Below are 24,463 nucleotides of genomic sequence, written 5' to 3' on the forward strand. Positions count from 1 at the left end.
CACCCCTTAATTTTATATATAATTCCATTTCTGGAAATTAGCTTGATCATAATCCGTATTTCTTAATTAGCAGGTAAGTAGCGTGCTAATTTCCCATGTAAGCCAACAGAGTTGAGAGAGAGTAAATACTGGCAAACTTGATATATGCCAGGAAACATTATTAGGTGGTTAGTAGGATGTGTTGTAGTGAAGAACAGGGGCTTGAGAACAGACAGATTTGAGGACAAGTCGTATCTTTGCCCTGTTCGACACTGAGCCATTACTTAACCTTAGGGTGAATATACTATTGGTTGTCCAGTTTGGGACACAGTCACAAAGTCTAAACTAAGAAAAAAAGGCTGTGTGTGTGTGTGTGTGTGTGTGTGTGTGTGTGTGTGTAATAGCAAGTATGCCAGGACAAAAATATAAACTGGGACTGATCTAGACAAGCTGGAATATGTGACTACCTTTCTTTTTTATTGTGATAAAATATGAATAGCTTCAAATTTACCATTTCAGTCACTTTTAAGTGTACAGTTTTGTGGCATTACGTATTCACATTCAGGGTGTCATAGAGTATGTTCATACTGTCAAGCCACCTCCATTCACCTCCAAGACGTCTTCATCTTTCCCATCTAAAACGCCACGCCCATGAAACAGCAGCTTCTCAGTCCCTTCTGTCTCCCTGCTCTGGCTACAACTTTTACTACTTTATATCTTTATGAATTTGGCTACTTTAGGTACGTTGTATAAGTGGAATCCTGCATTATTTGTCTTTTTGTAACCAGTTCACTTCACTCCTTGCAATCCACATCGTTTCTTTGCGGGTATAACCCACATTTTTATTATCCATTCTCCTAGTGGCAGACATCTAGGTTGCTTCCATTATTTGGTTAAGAAACAAAAGTGACTTTAGATAAAAGAGGAGAGAGACCAATAGAGCGTGGAAGGGGGGAAAGTGGAGGGGAAAGGAGAACTGATAAAGGAAATGTAAAATAATGCTGTGTCCTATATGAATCTCATAATGTGCATGGTGGTGGGGAGTGGGGTGGGATCCAGAGGAAACATACCAGGTGTTGTGTGTAAGTTTGTATCACTTTGACCCTCACCATGATGTGTAATTACAGGGCACCAGTGAAAGTATGAAAACAACAGTCCCTTTGCTTCCCCACTGGCCACTGAGACTGGGTTTGTCAGTCTTCTTGTTTTTTTTTGTGGGAAGAAGTACTAGGGTTTGAAGCCAGGGGTATTCCACTTGTGAACTACACTTCTAGTCCTATTTCAATTTTTATTTCGAGACAGGATCTCACTAAGTTGCTGAGGGTCGTGCTGAGTTGCTACGGCTGGGCTCGAACCTGTGATCCTCCCTCCTCAGCCTTCTAAGTATACCTGGATTACAGGCATGTGCCGCTGTGCTTGGCTAGTTTGAATCTCATTGTAAGGTGGAGTAGCCTAAACACTGGATATAAATTAAGTGGACTCACTCAGGAGTTTTGCTGTTTTCAGTCTGCTTTGTGGATATTCTCCTCCTGCTAAACAAAGATGCATGCTCTTTGCAGTATCATTTTGTGAAGTAAAAATCTAGAAATAAACCTATCCAGTGAAAGTACTGGTTAAATATGTCATATACCAATGAATGCTTTATAGCTTGACAAATAATGCGGTAGGACTTATAGGTCCTGACTGGACCTAGGTTATGGTCCATGGCTAGGTGGACAGGTATACTATTATATCTGTCATCTATAGATGCTAATATACAGTGATACGCTTTGGGGAAATTTACCTGTGCACTTGTAGATGAAGGGAAGGGGACTTTGACATTCCTTTAGCTTTATGGTTTTCTGTACCATTCAAAGATAATTCAGATACATTTCTTCACCTATTGTTTAGTCCACATAAATAAATTTCTCTCACTAGTATTTTACAACACTGTATGGTGGCTGTTGCCTTGTTTTCTGGGGGTGCTGGCACGACAGGTGAGGATGGGGAGAGAACGTGCATGTCTGTTTAGGAGGAGCTGGAGCAGCTTTTGAGGAACCCTATCAAATCAGACTGACACAGAAAGCAATGAAAACATCCGTCAGCGTTTATACCGCTGATGTTATAAGATTCTTCCTGTGCGTCAGCTTCTGACGTTGGCGCTCTTTTCCCTCCAACAGAGCTTTATTTGCTGGCTTTTCCGCCACTCCATCCTACAACCACCCCACCCCTGCCCTTCCTTTGGTTTGTCTCGCTGGCTCTTAATTATTGCATGGAGCCCTTGAAAGCCATTGCTCCAGACGCACCCGGACTTCCTGACGCTCAGCTGCAGGGTGGCGGAGCCTGCTGAGGACTCGGTAGGAACAGCTCGCCTGGCTTTCTGGCTGTTGATTGAACATGTGGGAGGACATTGGAGTGCCCGCCCACTCCTGTTGGGGCCCAGATCTTCAGCTTCTCAGACTGTGTCCCCAGAGAGCTCTGAAGAGAGACTACACACACACACACACACACACACACACACACACACACACACACTCTTACACTTTTGCAGGTCTGGGGATGGAACCCAGAGTCATTTGGCTTCCGAGCTACACTCCCTGCTCTATTTTTTATTCTTTATTTTGAAACCAGGTCTCACTGAGTTGCAAAGGGCCTCACTAAGTAGCTGAGGCTGTCTAAGAACGGCGATCCTCCTGTCTCAGCCTCCCAAATGCTGGGATTACAAGCGTGCACCACCACGCCCGGCTCAGAGAGACTATATTTCTATGTTTGACATGAAACAGCCTTTCCCTTTGGGCCCTGGGGCTCCAGCATACCTGCTGAGTTTCATAATTGTTACACCCGAGCACGCTATGTATAGCCTGGGACTGAGCTGTGCCATTTCGTGGTTGTGAAGCCTATGAGGCAGGCCACAGAACTAATGAATACCAACTGGCACACCCTCTTGGAAGAATTGTTGCATTTAATTACCAATTAGGTGAAGCTCCTTTACCATCAGTTTGCTGTTGTCATTGTTGTTATGGAACCGGTCACCTCGGAGCAATTTTCCATGGATCTGAGTCAAAATTAGCTTAGTTCCCTCTTCCCTAAGCAATGTGTTTTGCCCTCGGAGTCTGCAAGCACGCCGAGGGTGCGCATGGGCCCACAGGTTGTCACACATACCTGGCTCTGCAATCATATTTTTTGACTGAGAACCAGAAGATCCGGGTGCTCTTGAGAATTAACCAAGCCCAGGTATCAGGCGAGTCATCTGCGAGGGGCGTGGCAGGAGTCAGCCCTTTGAAGCACAACCAAACTATTTCATTCAGTTGTACGTCAGTGTTTTTTCTAGCTCATTTTTGTTGTTTGTTTGATTTGGTTTGGGTGTATTGTTCTTGCTGTTTGTTTGCCAATCTCAGATGACTTTACAGGTGCAAGTAAGCAATGGCGATGCATAAATCCACTGACGTTTGGTGTGTGGATACGCCTAGATGTGTTTCAAGGACTTGGCCTTTTATCCATTTGTTGTGGCCCCTTTCCTAGCAGTCATGTAAATTGGGAGACTCTGAGGCGAGCTGAGGAGTGAGAATCACAGTGGCCCGACAGAAGGGAGAGGCTGCTAAGGCCACGGACTGGTCACGGTGTCTGCTCTTTGTGTGTGTGTGTGTGTGTGTGTGTGTGTGTGTGTGTGTGGTACTGGGGATGGAACCCAGGACCCTTCTACCTTTGGGCTACACTCCCAGACCTATTTTATACTTTATTTGGAAACAGGGTCTCACTAAGTTACCGAAAACCTCACTAAGTAGCTGAGGCTGGCTTCGAACCTGCGCGATCCTCTTGTTTCAGCCTCCCAAGTGCTGGGGTTACAAGCGTGCGCCACCACGCCCAGCATGGTGTCTACCCTTTTAATCCAGTCTTAGCAGTCTGCAGAAATGAATTTGAAAATGCTCTTTGTTGCCTTAGGCCTTGGAGATGTTGTCTGACTAAAGTTGTCAAGGTTCCGGTAGTTTTCCTATGGGACCCCTGCGGTCCACACTCATAAGCCATTGCTTATTTATTCTGTGGCAGAAGTTTGGAGGGACTGGGTCAGGTGGCAGAACGAGGCGGACTTTTTGGAGTAGGATGAGCTACCCAAAGTCGTACTACTGACCAGAGAAGGGGCTGTCTTTTGTGTGCAGCGCCCTGTCCTGCCGCGCTGGCCTGCGCTCTCTTAGCACCTCTCCTGGTCATCTGGCCACCAGGGTCCTCTGGCTATGTGCCCTGTGGCTGGCTCCTTACCAGTAGTGGGTCTCACAGGTATCCCACCCCAAAAGCATTTTCTCCCATCTTTCCACCCAGTTGAATGTCAACTTACTCTATGTAGGTTCAACTCAACTGGAAGGTTTTTTTTTTTGGTGTTGGGGATGAAACCCAGGGGCATTCCACCTCTGAGTTCCAGTCCCGAGCCCTATTTTTTATTCCTTATTTTGAAACAGGGCCTCACTGAGTTGCAAAGGGCTTCACTAAGTAGCTGAGGCTGTCCGCGAATCGTGATCCTCCTGTCTCAGCCTCCCAAATGCTGGGATTACAGGTGTGTGCCACCACGCCCGACTGGAAGAGTTAAAAAAGCAGATGTTATGAGAAAAACAGAATTCAGCCAGGAGTGTGAATGATGGCTGATGGGATTAACCTTCTTCTTGATATTTTTTTTTTTAGGGGAACTGGTGTTAGAACTCAGGAATATTCTATTTCTGAGCTACACGCCCAGACCTATTTTTTTTTTTTAATTTGAAACCTTGTTTTAAAATTAAACAATTTTAATTGGGAGTCTTGCTAGGTTTTAATTGGGGGTCTTGCTAGGTTGCTGAGGCTGGCCTCTAACCTGTGATCCTCCTGCAGCAGCCTCCCAAGTACCGGAATTATAGGTTTGCACAACCATATCTGGCTGTTTTGTGACCTTTAAAGGGAAACTTAACCAAAATTGATGATAACTGGTGAAATATGAGGAAGAAGAGAGGTTTTTCTGAGCAGAGTTCAGCTCATAGCAGTGCTTTCTTTCTGGGCTTCCAGATACACCCAAGGTTTTCAGTTTTTTTCTGAATTAGAGTTGTAACCACCTCATCATGTGGAAACACTGCCAGAGGCTTGGGAGCCTGGGGTGAAGACAGGGTCCTGAGAGTGGAGGCCCAGGCACTGGATGAGGCCCAGGCACTGGATGAGGCCCAGGCACTGGATGGGCCGGATTGCTTCTGATCCCAGATGATGTGGGGCATAAGGGCTGAATTGCTGGAGGGTGAAGTCTGGCATGCGTCAGCAGTCAGCATCAGACACATCTTTAAGCTGACAGTCGGAGAACGGGGAAACGAACCGGGCATGCCCGGAACGCGCTTTCCATCCGAAGTTAGGTGAGGCAGGGCATCTGAGTAATGATGCCCCCTCTCGGTCAGATCCTCCGCTGCTGCTGAAACGCTGGCCGCCCTGCATCCCTCTCACTCCACCAGCTCCTCTGCCCTAGTTTCCAAAGGCCGGTCCCTGTTCTCCTGTTTCTGCTGCTTCCAGTCCCTTCTGGCTCGGCTTCCAGCTCCCAAAAGTTGGTGGAGAAACTCTGTAGAACCACCAGGAAGGACAGCAAACAGAAACCCTATTTATTCATCCTTCTCTTCATCCCCATTCTCACCCCTCCCCTTCCAGCCCCAGGATTTTTTTTTTTTTCACCTTTTTCTGTCCATGGCTTTAAGTGAACTTTTTACCAGACACAGGGTAAAATCTGATCCTGGAAAGAACCATCTCAGGCCCAGATGTATCTAGGCTATGATTGTGGAGAGTCCAAAAACATAGCATTTTGCTGGCTCTTCATTTATTTTTTAAAATTTTTTAAAAATTTTTTTATTTTTCTGAAGTGCTGGGTATCGAGTCCTAGGGTCTTATTTCTTCATCTTACTTTTTTTAATCCATGACGTAGTATGTATCTTTCACCTCTGTTGGAAGTGATGTTTGGGGTGTATAGAAATGTTCTCTCAGAGGCCGGGCGTGGTGGCGCACGCTTGTAATCCCCGCACTTGGGAGGCTGAGACAGGAGGATCGCACAGGTTCGAAGCCAGCCTCAGCTACTTAGTGAGACTTTCAGCAACTTAGTGAGATCCTGTTTCCAAATAAAATATAAAAAAGGCCTGGGAGTATAGCCTGGAGGTGGAAAGCCTCTGGGTTCCTCCCCAATACCACCAAAAAAAATAAAAAATAAAAAAATAAAAAGAAAAATAAAAAGAAATGTTCCCTCAGTATAGAGGGAATCCATACTGAAACATTTCAGAGTGGTGATTTTCTAGTGAGCTCTTCCCTCCAAGTGTAGACAGCAGTTGGCATTGCGGCTGTCATCTCTGAAGCCCTTAATGAAGCCCCAGATGAGATCTACAGGAAATTGAAAAGGTTAAATCTTCTCTGGTTGAGATGGGGGGGTAGCCTTGACTTTTCCACCTCAGGCAGCTTCCGAGGTATTTTTGGAGAAGCTGCCCAACATGGTTTCAAAAACACTGTCTTGATATACGAAAGGCCCTTTTTAAAACTCAACTCTGCTATGTAGGAAGAATAGCATATTAAACCCTTAGCAAGGAGAGATTATGTTTTAGCAAAAGAAATTAATTTACCAGTTCTTAATAGGTCAGCACAAATTCGTTCATTTTCCTTGAGCAAGATCCACGCCCTGGGCGTGGAGGGGGAGTTGAGTACAATTAGGGGAGTAAAAGGGCTGAATTTGACGTTTCCAGGCTATATTTCCCTTTATGTTCAGGGCAAACTGTGATCAAATCCAGTTTGCCACCTGATTTGTCGATAAAGTTTTATTGGCACATAGTCACACCAGTTTGTTTACACCTTGGTTGCTCTGTCGTAATAGCAGAGCCGAGTGGCTGTGACAGACACCTAAACTATTTATTTACAATCTGGATCTTTATGTGAAAGGCCTGCTGACCTCTTCCTTGAGGCCGCTCGAGCTTGGTCTTTTGTTTGGTGCTCAGTAGTCTTGGCTCAAATGATCATGTGGATTTAAGTTTTTTCTATAAAGAGTACACATGAGCAACTCCTTTGAGGAAGGCTTCCTATTCCCACTGATACATGATGCTTTGGTTAGAAACCACAAGCCTTCTAGCTTTTATATTTATAGGTGTGAAACACTTTTCATTTACTACTGACTTTTTTTCTTTTGAAAAATGACCGTACCATGATTTATTATGTAAGATTAGTCTAAGTTAAAAATAAATTTAATTTCCAAATGGATTAAATAAAATATGCTAAAATGTACTTTGCCTTAGGTTACTGCCACACCACCCTTTGCCTCCACATTCTGCGACTGTAAGTCCACAGGAATTGTTTTATGAGCTTTGCTCAATGTAATTAAAGCCTAAGCGTGTTGATGAAGAGGCAGGCAGATGACTGACAAGACTCAGGTCTGGAAAACTAGAAATGTCTGTAAGATTTAGAATTCACAAGCAGTGTGCTAATTGGCTTGGCAAGGAATCGTTCATGTACCTATAATAGCCAGGAAAGAGTCGGGTAATGATCAACCAATGTTTTAACCAATGAATTTCCAGGAAATTCCAGGACCATTTTAGCTGATGTGGTTATTTTATCTTGAGACTTGTGACATCACATCATGCTTCAGGTATCAGAGGAATGAAGCCCAAATACTTGTGGATGTATGCAAATACTGCAGCAGTTTACATAAGGGCCTTTGAGTATTCTCAGAATTCAGCATCCACAAATAAAAACCCTATGGCCTGACCATATTCGTCTCTGTCCTTCACAGAATCTTTGGATTGCTTATAAAGCTAATAAAATGTAAAATCCTTATAAATAACTGTACTGTTTAAGGACTAATGACAAGAAACACAGTTTTTTTTCTCCCAAATATTTTAGAACCATGCTTGGTTGACCCCTTGTATGCAACACCTGTGGATATGGAGTGCTGGTTGTGAAAATGAATAAGTAAAATTAAAATTAACATGTTTTATTTAAGCCACTATATCTGAAGGGTAGCATTTCAACATGTGATCAACTCTTAGTGGGAAATTTGACATTCTTTTTATTTGCCTTTAAAAATACAGTGTGTGTTTTACATTTACAGGACATGTCAGTTTAGACTAGCCACAGTTCAGGTGCTTGGTAGCCATGTATGGCCAGTGTATTGACAGGTGTAGAGGCCGAGGGATCGGCAGCTCTTTGAGACATCTTGTAGACTATGGATCCATCCTATCTGTTGATAAATCTAAACGTGGGTCAGTTTTGTGAAGAAACTGCCTTCCACAGTGGGGCATGCTTAAGGTAATTTCATGAATTAGCTATTTCTACTTTGCTAGAAATTTTAGACTGTCTTACCTCATCGTGAGCAAGAATTTAGTCATATTATCCTTTGAATGTGGTGACAGCAATTCATTGTCTTTTCTATCGGTAGTGATGGGAGCCCCACAACTCTGAGTTGGTTCCAAGTAGCTGATGAGGAATAATAGTGTCACATGGAAACCACCACAGCATCAGCCACTTCACAGCCTGAGCCTGGGCTTTCTAACCCTAAAACCGTGTCTGGGCCCAAACCTGCCAAATTAGACAAAAGTAACAAGCATCTATGGCATGCTTGGCAGCCTGTTTCTATGGCTTTGCTGGTGCACTTTGGTGGCAGCAGAAGGAGCTGTGAGCTATCCTTTGGCTTAATCTGGTTAAAACCAGATAAAGAATTAGGTCAGAGGCTCTGGCTGCAAAGCAGTGTATTTTCCTAACTCCAGCCAAGCTGTGGAATAAAAATAAACAAGGAGAGTGGGAAAAGCAGTACTCACTATTTGCGTTTGACCTATTCTAGGTCAAAGCTCTCGCTCTAATTCTGGTTGGGAACAGACGAGCATTATAGTGAGCTGTGGAACTATGTCAGCAGCCTGGGTAAGGATATGCCCTTCTAATGTGCTCTAAGCAGTAACTCCATCTTACTGGAGTATTTGGGGGTTTTGCCTGGCATGTAGAGATGAACTGCTCCAAAGTTTCACTTATTAAAATTTGAAGTATTGGAGCATCAGGGCTCAGTGGTCAGAGCAGCATCCTAGACCTGGGGGCCTTATGAACTCCACTCAGACTCTCTTTTCCCTGGATTTCAGAGAAAGGACAAAGAGATAGCTCTGTCAGTAAGGAAGACCCCATGTTTTCCAGCCAGGCCAGTTTAGCCTACCACACAGTATGCTGATCACTGAGCAGTGAGTTTTGCAAAAGAGTTTATTCATGAGGTGGCCGATGTTATGCACTCTAGGGAGTAGGCCTCCAATCACCTTTCCAAGGATATGGTTTAGGGTTATTTCTAGGCTAAAGACACAGGGCAGTCTATGGCATAGGGAAAGGTGATTGGGGGTAAAGTGAAGTCATTGGTGGTTAGTACATGTGCAACCAAACGTCATGGCTCTTCCCATCCAGCACATGGTGATGTTGGCATGCTCTGAAGATGGAGTGTTGGCCCTCTGACTTTGAAAGGTCACCCATCAGATGCTTGCACAAGCCCGGGTGGTTTCAGTCAGTTTGAGCTACTTCCAGGTTCCTGAGAAACAAGTTAGGCCACCATTACCATCATGCTCCATATGTCAAAGGTGTTATCTATTACTAGCTAATAGCTAAGCTAATGTGAATATATTGCTTAGTTATATGACCCCTGACATCATTGATAAAAGCCAGGAATGGAAAGGAAGTGAAGACAGAGGTTATATTCAGCATTTCCCTCCATTTTGCCAGATGCAATTCTACCATTTATAAGCAGGTTCTCACTTGAATGAGGATGGGTGGGTGGGTCTGATGAGGCTCGGAGAGATACCCACCTTAGAGTTTGACCTAGACACTGAAAAGGCTCATTTCATCAGCTCTGGTTACCCACAGATATATCTTTCTTTCTTACAGTGAGTGCCCTGGGGACCTGAGATATCCAGGTAGAAGCAATAAAGTCACGCATTGTTGGGAGCTCTTGGGCGGCCAAATCCTGGAACCCCCACAGACGTAGTGCCAGATCCTGGCCTCCGGTCCCCATCACCCCATTCTTTATGGTTCATCTAGCCTGATGCTTATCCTCTAATACACTGGGTTTCTCTGCTCTGTCATTAGAGCCTGTGCCATTTGGGCTGAGGTAGGGACAGTCAGCTAGTGATTAGACCGCTGTCTAGGAACGGTGAAATACAATCTTATCTTTCCCACTTGCACTCCACGTCTGATGGATGGAGAGAACAGGCTTTTGTAGTGCTGAAAGATGATGCTCCTCTTGTACAGGCCCAGGAATGTTAAGGAAATGCTGCTTCCTCTGCATAATCAGCTGCCGTCCTCTTCCCCTTCTCCACCAAGTCTCCCCAGCCTGTCCTCTGCACTAGACTGCATCGGGTCTGGTTGCATCGATCCTCCTCCTGCTGCTTGGCAGTCAGGGGCAGCCAGAGAATTGAGGAGGGATGCCCATCTGCATCCTGGACCTGAGTGGACATGGAAGAGGCAATTTTGGGAAAAAAAGACCCCATACAATATGTTCCATTTGTCTCTTTGAGTTCATAGCCACACTGGTGTCAGAGAAGGAAAATATAGTGGACTAAGTTTTACCTTAATTGAGTGTCAATTTAGATTCCTGCAAGGAATGTTGGTTTTGAAGTCAGATTTGAATTTGAATTTTAGGTTCCCCACTTAAGAGTTGTGAGGTTTTGGCTGAGTTGCTTAACCTCAGAGTCTCATTTAACAGGTTTCTTGGAAGGGTTCCATGAAGCCATCTCCTCAGATTTAATGATGAGCATGTGGAGTGCCTGGGACAGGGCCTGCCCCACAGTGTCTCCTCAGCATTAGTATTGTGGGGAGAGACATGTCTGAAAAGTACTCTTCAAGTATCAGATGCCTGGCGAAGCCCAGAGTACACAAGGTTAATCATTTTGTTTTACTTTACCTTTCTTGAATTTATTATTTCCCGTATGTTATGTGGAAATCAAAATATCCAGTTTTAGAAAGCCACCATGTCAGAATAGTCATGGATTATAGCCCAAATGGCTTTTCTGATAAGGTTTAGTGCTCTTAGTCTAGGTTCATTTACCAGCATAACATGGCTTTATTTGTATGTTTGTTTATTTATTTTTTGCAATACTGGGGATGGAACACAGGGAATTCTACCTCCAAGCTACACCCCTAGCCCTATTTTTTTTTAATCCTTTATTTTGAAACAAGGTCTCACTAAGTTGCAGAAGGCCTCACTAAGTAGCTGAGGCTATCTGCGAACCCAGATCCTCCTGTCTTTGCCTCCCAAACACTGGGATTACAAGCCTGCACCACTATGCTTGGCCTATAATTGGCTTTAGATGCATCTTCATGTGGATTTGAATTGTGAAAACCTGTTGGAGGATTCATCTTATACCAAGGACTGTTTAGGAGGTGGATGGATTCAGATTCTAGTGTCCAAGGGGCTTATACTTAGGTAGTGAAGACACATTACAAATACTTAAGTAAGAATACCTAGACAGTAAGTCTACAACCGTGTTCATCAAGGGACTGAGGAAATCCAAAGGAAGAAGCAATAACTTTCAACTGCTACATTGAGAGAAATGGAGGCATTTGAGCTGAGCCAGGAGGGGTGAGTAGGATTTAGACGCAAAGGAATGAGGACTTGAGGCCTCTAAGTCCTGGAGGGCCGAAGTATACTGGAGAATAAAACGGTGGTCCCAAGTGTCAGGGCATACTGTGTGGGGAAGAACAAGACTGGAAAGGCAGACCATGGGCAGCTTGCTTGTGATCGAAAGGTAAGTAAGCAGACCGGGTGTGGTAGCACACACTTGTAATCCCAGCGCTTGGGAGGATCACACAGTTTGAAGCCAGCTTCAGCTACTTAGTGAGGCTCTCAGCAACTTAGAGAGACCCTGTTTCCAAGTAAAGTATAAAATAGGCCTGGGAGTATAGCCCAGAGGTAGAAAAGCCCCTGGATTCCACCCCTAGTAACACACACACACACACACACACACACACACACACACACACAATAAAAAATAGGGCTGGGGTGTGGCTTGGAGGTAGAATTCTCCTGGGTTCCATCCTCAGTACTGGAAAAAAAAAAGAAATTTAAGTAAACAGCAGAGAAATAGTGAAATACTCAGGGAGGGAAATAACCCACCTGGTTTGGGGGAGATCAGAGAAGTTAGCTTCTGGAAGTAGAGGGACCAGTTTTTGCAGCCATTTGGGCCAATGAAGGCTGAGGCAATGGGAATAAAGAAAGAACGACATCTTGTAACCGAGGGAGAATCAGCAAGATTTGGTGACTGGTTTGGATTTGGAGGATGGAGGGGTGCGCAGTAGTTGGGCACACAGAGGGAAGGTGCTGGCTTGGGGAAGGATGGTAGAGGAGTCTGCGTGGCTCATCCACCTGTCAGCAGCCTGTCCACATGCAGACATCCAGCACGAAGGCGGGAATCGAGATTTGGAGTGAATGGGGTCCGGACTGAAGAAAGAGACTGGGAGTCACCATGGGAGAATTAGTGATGTTGGTCAATGAGGCACTGGGGAAATTATCCAGTGAGATAGAGATGAGAAGAGGCCTAAGACCGAACCATGGGAAAGAACTGAATGAAGGAAAAGACAAGAAGAGGAACTAGCAAGGGGAGGAGGGAAAAAGAGCGAGGGAGATCAGCTGGAGGTTACACTTTGAAGGAAGACCCCGAAACCCAGGGTCTTTGCAAGATCCTGAAGCTTTTCTTTGTAATACAGGGCTAATAATGGCCACCCTGTTGGATGGTAAAGGAGCTAATGCCTACATTACTAAGTGGGCATTTTGCATAGTTGTCCCTGTTACCTATAGGGGGTATGTTCCAAGATCTCCAGCAGATGCCTGAAACTGCAAATAGCCTCAGACCTTATGTGTGTATGTATGTATGTGTGGGTGAATACATACATGCATGTATGTACACATACATACATATGCATGTATACATACATATATGTATTCGCACACATACATATATGTATACACACACAATGATTTTTCTCTTCTCAGAGAAAACTTGGCATACCATTTTTCCCCCTGGGGCTAAGAATACGGCTCAGTGGGAGAGTACTTGCCTAGCATGCATGCATGAGGTCCCGCGTTTGATTTTAAACACTATGAAAATTAAGTAAATGAAACATTTTTTCTGTTCCTATTAAGTTGAGAATTTCTACCTTTTCACATTGAAGAAAGCACTTTATGGCACATCTAAGTTGCCAGCATCACTACTCTTGTGCTTTGGGACCATTGTTAAGTAAAATCAGGATACTTGACCACATGCACTGATTACCTGAACAGCAGCTCTGACAGCGGAAGTGGCTGGTGAGTGACCAACAGGCAGGTGGTGTGGATAGCAGGATACACTGGGCAAAGAGGTGATTAGTGTCCTGGGGTGGTGGTGGGAGTGAGCAGAATGAGATTTCCACACATCACTTAGAATGGCACACAATTTAAAACTTACAAATTGTTTATTTCTGGAATTTTTTTGTTTATATATTTTGGATTCCAGTTGACAGTGGATCTGATTTCAGATTCCACCCAAACCATGGGAAGCGACACAGCAGATAAGGTGGAGTCTAGGTAAATGGTCATTCTGGCTTTTTCCTTCCCCAGAGAAACCTAGAGAACAGCCATTGGGATTAAATGCTTTAGAGACGGCGGGGAGGGGGTCCTCACAAAGGACAAGGATACATGGTCAGATGTGTTCACCAGTGGAGGGGGTGTTGGGGAGTGGGTCCTGAAGAAGGCAGGCTGCCAGGGCCGGCGGGGTGAGAGTGGCGAGCGCAGGCTCCCTTCAAGCCATTTAGCAGCACAGGGAGGGTGAGGAATGGATGGAGCTTGAGGGGTCAAGGGGTGAGGAGGGAGCTGTGGCTGCTGGCATCAGGGAAAGCAGCTGACATATTAGGAAACGTGGACTGTTGCCTTGCAAGTCTTTCTCCCCTCGGGTTCAGCATAGGACGGCAAGCATTTGGGTGACCATGAGAATGCGCCTGCTGAGTAGCTGTGGAGGAGGCAGCCTGTCATGTGAGAGAGTTGAAACCACAGCTTATCATGAGAACTCTGAAGAAGGCCCAGGCTGGGGGCCTGAACGGGGCATTCTTGGAACCCTGTGATGCCCTGAGCAGAGATGGGCGCTGGCTCTCTGGGAGTTTCTCAAGGAAAGGCTTCCTTTTAAGCTGAGAGGTGGGCGTCAAGGGGAGGAGCAGGAGAGGTACCGTAGGTAAATCTTCCTGGGTGGGTAAGTCTTCCTGGGCATCTCTCAGTCCTGAAGGCTGAAGCATAGTTTCAGAAGCAGCCCTGTGTTGCAGGTATTTACCTTTTTTTCCTTGGTCCTTACAATCTCAGCCTTTGCAGCTTCTGCCCTACACCTAGAATAGATTGGCTCGCCTTTGTCTCTCTCCTGCAGACAGGAAGTGGAGAGAGAAGGAGGGGAGGCAGGCCTGGGTGGGGGGAAGAGATGGGCGAAGGGGAGGGCTTTGGAAGAGCTGGACTGCAGCCCCAAAGGAGGTGTCTTGAGGACAGCACTCTGCCAGAGACCTGGAGACTCCACCTCTCAAAGTGCTGTGTTGTGTTTGCCTCGCTCCTCCTTGGGCACAGCTGCGGCTTCGGGTCGGTCCCTCCATCCATCCAGCTGCTGTCTCTTCCTCCACTTCTTTTTCTCTCTTGAACACCGCAGCCTTCCTGTTTTAAGAGACAGTGTGGACAGTGGCTAAGTTGTGGTGGCCAGGCTGGCTGGACTTGAAACCTCAGCTCTTCAAGCGCTTGGGCAAGTTAGTTACTTAACTGCTTCCAAGTCTCAGTTTCCTGTTTCTTAGGGTGGATTATAATTGTGTCCATTTTGTAGGGTAATGCATGACATCATGAGATTACCTGAGTAAGCACGTGGTGCATTACGGTCTTACATCATAATGATAGTGACACACACGCACACAGCACTTGGTGGGCTTTCCTCCATCTTCCCACTCCACTCCTCCCCTTTTCCATACAAGGACCTGAGATTGATATTGGTACTGTCACATAAGTACATAATATCAGTGGAAGTGTTTCCTTCCTTGACCCCCCCATCCCCAGACCACCTCCCTCAATCCACTGGAGTTTCTCCTCCATTATCTGAAGTTTCTCTGGTGTCCAGATTACTCCCCATGTTCTGCATATTAGAGAAAACACATGCCCCTTTACTTTATGTGACTGGCTAATCTCACTTAAAATAACGTTCTCCAGGTTTTTCCATTTTCCTTAAATGACATAATTTTGTTCTTCTGTATTGCGGAGTAGAATTCCATTGGGTGTATATTCCATACTTTTGTAATCCAGTCATCTGTTGATGGACAGGAAGTGGGGAGAGAAGGAGGGAAGGCAAGAGATGGGGGGAGGGAAGGGGCTTGGAAGAGCTGGACTTCAGCCCCAAAGGAGGTACCCTGAGAATAGCAAGAGACTGGGAGACTCAACCTCTCAGAAAGTGCTGTTTTCTCCTGAGACTCAGCTGTGTTGTGTTTTCCTCATTTCTCCTTGGGCACATCTGTGGCTTCAGATTGCTCCCTCCATCCAGCTGAAACCTAGGTTTCATAATTTGGCTATTGCAAATTGTGCCACTCTAAACATATGCATAGATTACTATAATATTCTGATTTCAGTCCCTTTGGAAAGATACCCAGGAGTGGTATATCTGAATCATATGATGGATTCATTCCCAGTTTTCTGAGGTATCTCCACTCTGATCTCCATAGCAGCTGTACTAATTTACAATACAGCCAACAGTGTAGAAGAGTTCCTATTCCCCACATCCTCACCAGCATGTATTGTTGTTTGACTTCCTGATTGCCATTCTGATTGAGGTTAGATGGAAGCTCAGTATGGTTTTGATTTGCATCTCCTTGATAGCTAATGATGTTGAACATTTTTTCATGTATTTATTGACCATTTGTATTTCTTCTTTTGTGAAGTGTTTAATTAGGTTCAGTTGCCCATTTCTTGATTGGGTTACTTGGCTTTTTTTAGTGTTAAGTATTTTAAGTTCCTTGCATATTCTGGATATCAGTCTTTTATCAGAGGATAGGCTCTTTCTTTAGACTCTTGAGGGTTTCCTTGATGAGCAGAAACTTTTCAGTTTAAGGTCATCCCGTGTATTAATTCTTGTCTTAATCTTCTGAGCTTTGGGGTCCATCCCATGTATTTGTAATCATTTCTTCTTTTGTGGCTTTGACTTCATCAGTCACTGATAAAAGTGATGACCTGGCTCTGAAACTGAGCCCCATGGTGCATACTGGAGACATTTCTCTAGAACAACATCAACAGTTTTGAGTACTCTTCGGTGGCTGCACAGTGACCTCAGTGTATATTCATTATCTATCTCGAATTTTTCTGTCAAAGGTGTATGTGAGAGAATTTATTAGATGCCTGTTGAAATCCAGATACCCACCACGTATTAGATATCTTTCTCCTACTAATCCGATGCTTCCCACTACCTGTGAGATGAAAGAAACTGAACTGGAGAAGCAGCCAATGTTTTCTCCATCTTTTAGAGGCTCCCTCTTCATTTTAAGTAGAAAGTAGCATAAAATGATGCGAACTGGTGAAAAACAAACGGAAACAGATGATCAGTTACCGTGTTTAAAGAATTCATTTTACCAAGAAGCCACCTCTCTGCTAATTTACTCATTCTAAGGCATAGGGCTACAACATCATAGAGACCGTGGTATATTATTTCAGAAATTATGGGAAAATAAATTACTTTAGAAGATAAGACTTTAACTTGGACTTCTAACAGAATTGAATTCACCTGTGAAGAATATTGAAATGATCTTTGTTATTTTTAAATTGTCGCAAGCTTACAAGATAAATCCTTACAATTTAAAAATCATAAAAAATCAAATACCTCAAAGTAGGTGAATTTGGCTTTTAGACATGATGAAACATAATTTGATAAGATTTTGTACATCAACCATTTCTCATTTGCTACACTTAGATTCTGTTCTTTGTGGTCATATCTTTAAGAGGAGTTCAGATTCTTCTTTTACCATTTATTTTATCAAACGCCAGATCTTAGGTAAATCCCTTCCAAAGATTCTTTTTAAATACTTTCATATAGCTGGGCATGGTGGCGCACACTTGTAATCCCCGCACTTGGGAGGCGGAGACAGGAGGATCACGTAGGTTCAAAGCCATCTGCTTGCTCTGGCTTAAGAGACCTTGTTTCCAAATAAAAATATAAAAATAGGTCTAGGAGTGTAGCCCGGAGGTAGAAGGGCTTCCAGGAACCCTAGTACCACCAAAATAAATAAATAAATAAATAAATAAATAAATACTTTCATATATGGTTATCCATGATTATTCTATTAAAAAGATAGTAATGGCATGGATGGATGTATAAAGTGTATAGTTTGATTCCACTCATCCTAACAAGTATCTATCACATGCGAGTTTTCTCTGAGCCACACTAATGGAGGGTGGTATTCAAGGATGTATGAGGTACAGACCCATTTTTAGGAAAGTTTAGAATTTCATATTGACTATTACTTGTATGTTGCTTCTCTGTCAAACATTTTATGAGAATAACATATTAAACCTTATCATATTTGTATAACATTCAATATTCATATTTAGGATTAGCAAATAACTGATAGAGGGACACACTTGTAGGCAGTAAGGGAATGTCTGAAGCCCGGATGATCCAAAGGTGAATGGGTCTCTGAGAAAACACAGATTTGTCTACACTCAAGAGAGAACCAGGTCTGAGGCATAAGTTTAAAGAATTAAGAAAAACTAGTAGACTTTGAATTGCAAGTTAATGAAGCCACCTAGTGGTTTGTTGTATAAATTAAGGTTGTGTGAGCCTGTGAAACAAGTCTTCTGTAGAATGATTGTTTGGGTCTTTGTTTGATCAAGTGCACTTTAAATTCTGACCAATTTTTATTAAGTTCAGAAAACAGGGTCAATTTTACTGAGGATAAACAGAGTATGGTTGTGTCTAATTCTTCATTTGCAGTCTTCTTTTTATCAAAAAGGATTTAAGGCAACTTACATGAAAGTGTAAAAAGATAGTACACACTAGAACATGAAAACAGAAGAGAAAAAGATAATAATAAAGACATCTAAAAGAGACCCATATGGTATAATTAAAAATGTTTACTAAATACTATGCACTTTTCATGAAAACACTGTATTTTTAGCTAAAAGTAGAAACTGATTAGTTATGAGATTCAATGACCAGAAAGATGAAACAATTTTTAGGAATAGTAAAACACCATTTGAGGCTAAGAACTGAGAAGTTTTTCTTTTGGAGATCCCCACAAGTGAGATAATGCATAATGTAATATATAATGATCTCCATCCTTGTAGTAGAAATAAAATCTGATTCTTGGATTTTTTTTTTAAATTGTATCTACACCCCTTTGGAAGAGAAGATGCTTCAACCTCCATTTGAAGGGCTTGTATTAACTAAGCCTTACAATAAGCCAATGGGAAGTAGGGAACACTGTCGCCATATTGCAGAGAGGAGCAGAGACGCAGTGAGGCGGAGAACTTCTCTGAAGTCAGGCTGTTAATAGACAACCTGAAGTCCAAACCCAGACAGTCTGGGCCAGCACCCAGAGTCTTTTCTAATATGATATACTTAATGGTCAATTAAGTATAATAAAGCCCATTCAATGAACAGGACAATACTCTTGTTTTTCCTCCTCAATTTATCCAGTCTCTGGGGAGTCAGGTGTATTTTAACATGATGTTAAAGATGAGGCTGGGGTTAAATATTTTTGAGATTCAGTTGACTTTTTCCTCTTCTGAAGACTTTGCTGACTCTGGAGAGCTCACACTTGTACACATGCATGTGTATATGTGGCTTTGGTAAGACAAAACAAAGCAAAACAAAACAGGACCAGGAAATTCACAGCATCACATCCTGACTTTGAGAAGGTATCTGAGAAAGCCCATCCATCCTTTTTCCTGACACAGCCTCATATACAAGAACTAAAATGTAGTTGTAACAAAATACATTTTATTTGATTAGCTTTTCTTTTTCAAAGTGGTTCTTTGAAACATTTGTGAATGACATCTACATTTATTTTTCCTAACTGGGCATGAAAGTTGACTGGCAAGAGGCAAAGCAGGTTTTAAAAGAAACTTAGCAGGGAAATAATGGCATCATTGAAACATTTTCAGTTGGGGAGTCAGAACATCATAAAGCTTGAGTCTTAAATTGAGCATTAAAGTTTGATATTCCTTTTTTGCAGTAGTGGGGATGGAGCCCAGGGGTATTCTACCTCTGAGCAGCACCCCCAGCCCTATTTTTTTAAATTTTGAAACAGGGTCTCACCGAGTTGCAAGGGGCCTCATTAAGTAGCCGAGGCTGTCCATGAACTGCGAACATACTGTTTCAGCCTTCCAAATGCCAGCCTTGAGTTTGATACTCTTTTAAGTGGTGTATTAAGGTGGATGTGTGAAAAGGTATACTCTATAAAATGACTGTTTTGTGTGATATCACCTTAAAAACAATGTCATGATTGGGATTTCCAGGTCTATGCTCTTCTGATAACAAAGGGAGACAGGGCTTCTTGGTGTGTCAGCTTCCTCATGAACCTTGGAGGTGTGTTCAAATATCAATACCAGTCCCTTTTAGCTGGATGATATTGAATTAGTCAATTAAGCTCTTTGAGCCTCACTCTTTTCATCTATAAATTAGCCCCAGTACTGCAAAACAAAACAAAACAAAAAATAAATTGTCTGCAATACATGGATTTTATTAGGTGCTCCCTGTGCGCAGGTAGTGTGCATGTGTGTATCTTCATAACAGCCTTAAATGGAATCTTCATTATTGTTAGCCTCTCTTTGCAGGTGAGATCACTGAACGCGAGAGAACTGGTAACAGGCAGTGTTTAATATACATATGTAAAGTGCCATATTACCTTGTCCAACTCCATCGTCCATCCCCTTCTCTTCTTTTAGGAATGCTTTGAAGATTAGTTATGAAGGAAACACATGTATAAGCAGTGCAAAGTTCAGGAATGAGATAGAGGTTTAGGCCACAGGGTGTAAATGAAACTGAATTTTAATTTTCTTACAGGAATGGCAAAAGCTCAACTATGATATCTACGCCCTACGGCAGATTCGAAGGGAAGTAAGGAATAGATGGAAACGCATTTTAGAAGATTTGGGTAAGTCTGGAAGAGACAGTGAAGTTGTAAAAATAACCAGTTGTAATCATGTAATCATTACTCTTTACTTTCTTCACCAAGGTTGGTTTTACAGAAGGAATGCCAGTAATGAAGTAATTAAGGCTACTATGTACTAATTATTTTCCCAATCCTACTCTGATATTCTTAATCTAAACATCTGATATCTCTGTTGTCAGCAGCCCATGTCTTGAGGATACAGTCTTCCATGTGTATCCAGTACAGGATAGCACAGAGCAGTGTTGTCATATGGGCACTACTATTTACTATTTTGCTATTGAAATGATGGGAATGATTGGTCAGTTAATAATAGCTTTATAAATGAGGTAGGTTGGGACAACTATTGTTTGTAAGTGAGACAGTGATATTTGGTGCAAAATTTCAGCTGTTTTTATGCATAACAAATGAATTTATTGATTTTGAAGTTCTGATCCTTCTGCTTTGAAAGAACATGATACCTTGGCTTTATAGCTTTTCAAAAGCAGGGTGCCAAGCGAAAGACCCAGAATAGCAAAAACAGTTCTGAGCAATAAGAACCATAGAGGAGACATCACAGTACGTGATTTTAAATTTTATTGCAGTGATAGTAACAAAAAATTGCATAGTATTGGCACAAAACCAGATACATAAAACAAGGGATAGAATGGAAGGTAAAGAAATAAATCCTCACACTAGTAGCCAGCTGATTTTTTTTTTTTTTTTTTGGTGTGGTACTGGTGATTGAACCCAGAGGCATTCTACCTCTGAGCTATACCTTTAACCATGCTTTTTTTTTTAATTCTTTAATTTGAAACAGGGTCTCACTGAGTTGCAAAGGGCCTCACTAAGTAGTAACTGAGGCTGTCTTGGAACCACAATCCTCCTGTCTCAGCCTCCCAAATGCTGGGATTATAAGTGTGCATCGCTATGCCCGACTGCCAGTTGATTTTTGACAACAGAGCCAAAAACACATGCTGGAGAAAAGACAGACTTTTCCACAAATAGGTTTGGGAAAAGTGGATATTCAGTATGTAGAAGAATGAAATTAGAGCCCAGCCTCTCACCTTGCACAAGAGTCAACTCAAGATGGATCAAAGACCTAGAAATAAGATGAGAAACTTTGCAATTACTTGAAGAAAGAATAGGACCAACCTCTTGGCATTGGTAGAGACTTTCTCTGTAAAATTCTCAAAGCTCAGTAAATCTGAGAATTAATAAATTGGATGGAATCAAATTAAAGGCTTCTGAAAAGCAAAGGAAACAATCAAGAGTCTGAAGAGAGAGCCTACAGAATGGGAGGAAATATTTGCTAGCTATACCTCTGATAGAGTACTAATATCTAGAATATATAAAGAATTTAAAGAAGTACTTAACACTAAAAAAAATCAATAAAATGAGCAATTGAACTGGATAGATGCTTTTCAAAAAAGAACTACAAATGGCCAATAAATATCTGAAAAACGTTGAAATTACTAGCAATCATGAAAATACAAATCAAAACTATCTTGAGATTCCATCTAGTTCCAGTTAAAATGGCAGACATCAAGAATACAAACAATAGTAAGTGCTGGTGAGGAAATAGGGGCTCTTATGCACTTGGATTATAAATTAGGAAAGCCACTATGAAGATTAGTATGGAGGCTCCTCAAAAGATTGGGAATGGAACCACCATATAACCAAGCTATACCATTCCTTGGTATCTTTCCAAAAGAATTAAGATTAGAAAAATCAAAATACTGTAGTGACACGTATATAATTCACAAGAGCCAAGTTAGGGCACCAACCTAGATGTCCATTGACAGATAAATGAATAAAGAAAATGTGGTATACACGTATAATGGAATTTTACACAGCCATAAAGAGGAACAAAATTATGTCATTTGTAGGAAAATGGATGGATTTATAGACTATTGTGCTAAGTGAGATAAGCCAGTTGCAGAAAGTCAAGAGTAGTATGTTTTCTCTCCTATGTGGAATCTAGAGAGAAAGTAGGAAACAAAGGGGATTTTAGATAAATGAGAAGAGAGATCAGTAGAATAATGGAAGAGGATTAGGGAAGGGAGATGGGAAGGGGAAAAAAGCTGATGAAGAAAACAGTTTAATAACACAGTGTCTCTGTATAAAAGTGTCACTACCAATCGCACTAATATGCATGAGAAGGCGTGGGGAGAGGGATGGGACCCAGAGGGTAATAGACACCAGGTGCTATGTGCATGTTTGTCTCTATCACTATGAACCTCACTATGATGTATAATTACAATGCACCAATAAAAGTATATTTAAAAAATTGGGTACCAGGTTGCACTCTAGCCCCTGTTGCTTTAGTTGGGTACTGTGGAATGAGAGAGACCTCTACCCTCTCAATTCATGCAATACTGTGAGTTCACAGTCTCCCATTTACAGTGTGAGTTGTTCCAGGCGGGTTTCAGTCTTTGAGTCTTTGCAACCTTTGGGTAAGTCATTTTCTTTAGCCAACCATATTGCCCCAAGGAAGGAAATCTGGGCTTGGAGTAGTAGGAGCCTGGAGGTAGTAATTTTGCAGGTTGGGGCTAGGTAGGAATTCTAGGCATAAGTGAGGAGGCAAAGGTAGGGGTGAGGACAAGGATGAGGATTTCAAACTAAACAAGACAGCCAGCAGTCGGTGGGTGAGTATATGAGGGAAAAGTTAATACAGAAGTCAGTAAGGAGAAAAGTACAGAGAACATTTTAATTACAGACCCTGACAGTCACACAGGGCTGGGAAAGCAGTCCGTGGAGCTGAGCCCCTGCCTTAGTTTTCTGATGTTTGGGCAGAATCAGCATGCAGGTCCTCCTGTGGGGGTGGTCTTGCAAGATAGGCATTTCCTAGTGACTACTACTACATGAAAGATGATTTTTTTAAGGTACTAGGGATGGAAACCAGGGGCATTCTACCTCTGAACTACACCCCCAGCTCTGTTTTTTATTCTTTATTTTGAAACAGGGTCTCACTGAGTTGCAATAGGCTGATTTTTTTTTTAAATATTAGGTTTTCAAAAGGAAGCGGACTCTTTGTTGTCAGTGACTAAACTCAGCACCATGAGTGATTCTAAAAACACAAGGAAAGCTCGAGAGATGTTGCTGAAACTAGCTGAAGAGACCAATATCTTCCCAACAAGCTGGGAGCTCTCTGAGAGATATCTCTTTGTAGTGGTAAGTAGATGATGCCTTTTCCATTTGCTCTGATTTTGCTCTAGGTTTCTTTTTCTTTTATGTTATTCCAAGTTCTCATTCCGACACCAGCAGCACCTCTGTAGGAGGAGGTGGTTATTGTGTGTCCTGGTCCGCAGGAGCCAAAGTACCAGAATTACCCTAGGCTCCTAAGATTTCTGATTTCTGGATCACGACTAAAGCTACTGAGGCTTGGATGTGGCCGCAGAATCTGTTTCTCGGCCGATTCTCCTGTGCACCTAGGGTTTTGCATGATTTGTAGGGTCTAGGAGATGTGAGAAATATTGCTTATATAACTTAAGATGGAAATGTAACTTAAAAGTAAGACTGGAAGGGTGTTTCCTAGATGTTGGGTTATGGCGTGTTTCTAAATTTGTTGAGAGATATTTAATGAATGTTTTACTTCCTCATTATTATTCTTAAAGTGAGGTTTTTTGTTGTTGTTGTTGATTCCCTTTTCCATATAGCTTGGTTTCCAACTTTTTTTTTTTTTTTTTTTTTTTGCAGGACCGTCTGATTACACTTGATGCTGCAGAAGAATTCTTTAAAATTGCTAGCCGAACTTACCCCAAGAAGCTTGGGGTTCCATGCTTGGCAGGCGGCCAGAAAGAACCACACTACCTTCCATTTCCAAGTCCCTAAAAAAGAGGCTCAGCGGCAGAATGGGAATTCTTCCACTGGGACTCAACATGCAAACCAAAGTTGGATGACTGCGTGCAGAAGAGTCGGCAAGTCAAGGGCTCGCTCCATGAAAAATGATTGTGAATCCTACAAAGATACAAAGTCTTCATAAGGCCCTTATTCCAAGAAATGTTCTAGTGGCACTGAAGCACCCTGGTGATCTTGCATCTAGAAAGTTAAACAGTTGGTCAGTGGGGTAGTTTATCATGGATGATCAGATTAAAGAGCCCCTTGCCCCAGCTTTGATTTGGGTTATACAATAAGCTCTGATGATAATACTATGGTTATCAGAGCTATCATTGAGCCCCCAAATGGATTAACAACTTAAACATAATTACTATAAATATAGGTTGGCTCCTGTATAATACTAGGCATTTTGTGACCTCACATTGATTTGGAAAAACTTGAAGAACCTTGAAGTGTGTTAGGGGCATCATTTTGAGTTTCAGTAATGATTATGTGAACGTGTAGATGGACCAGATAGAAATGTCCAGGAGGGCTGCTTAGAAGTAAGTTC

At 42.5% G+C, this 24,463-nt stretch overlaps 1 protein-coding gene across 3 annotated transcripts in view; it reads left to right on the top strand.

Annotated features, from left to right (window-relative positions):
* Positions 1-23,907, top strand: part of MREG (melanoregulin) — a gene marked incomplete at both ends in the record, with an annotated part of 51,408 nt that extends 27,501 nt beyond the window's left edge. For all 3 annotated transcript variants that reach the window (XM_080690261.1, XM_080690262.1, XM_080690263.1), the window contains 3 exons: positions 19,989-20,079; positions 23,084-23,247; positions 23,773-23,907. In XM_080690261.1, the coding sequence (XP_080546387.1) occupies positions 19,989-20,079; positions 23,084-23,247; positions 23,773-23,907 (390 nt within the window). The remainder of the gene's footprint in view (positions 1-19,988; positions 20,080-23,083; positions 23,248-23,772) is intronic.
* Between the last annotated feature and the right edge of the window lie 556 nt (positions 23,908-24,463).

This window comes from Muscardinus avellanarius (assembly GCF_963383645.1).
Source record: "Muscardinus avellanarius genome assembly, chromosome: 2".
In the NCBI taxonomy this organism is placed as follows: domain Eukaryota; kingdom Metazoa; phylum Chordata; class Mammalia; order Rodentia; family Gliridae; genus Muscardinus; species Muscardinus avellanarius.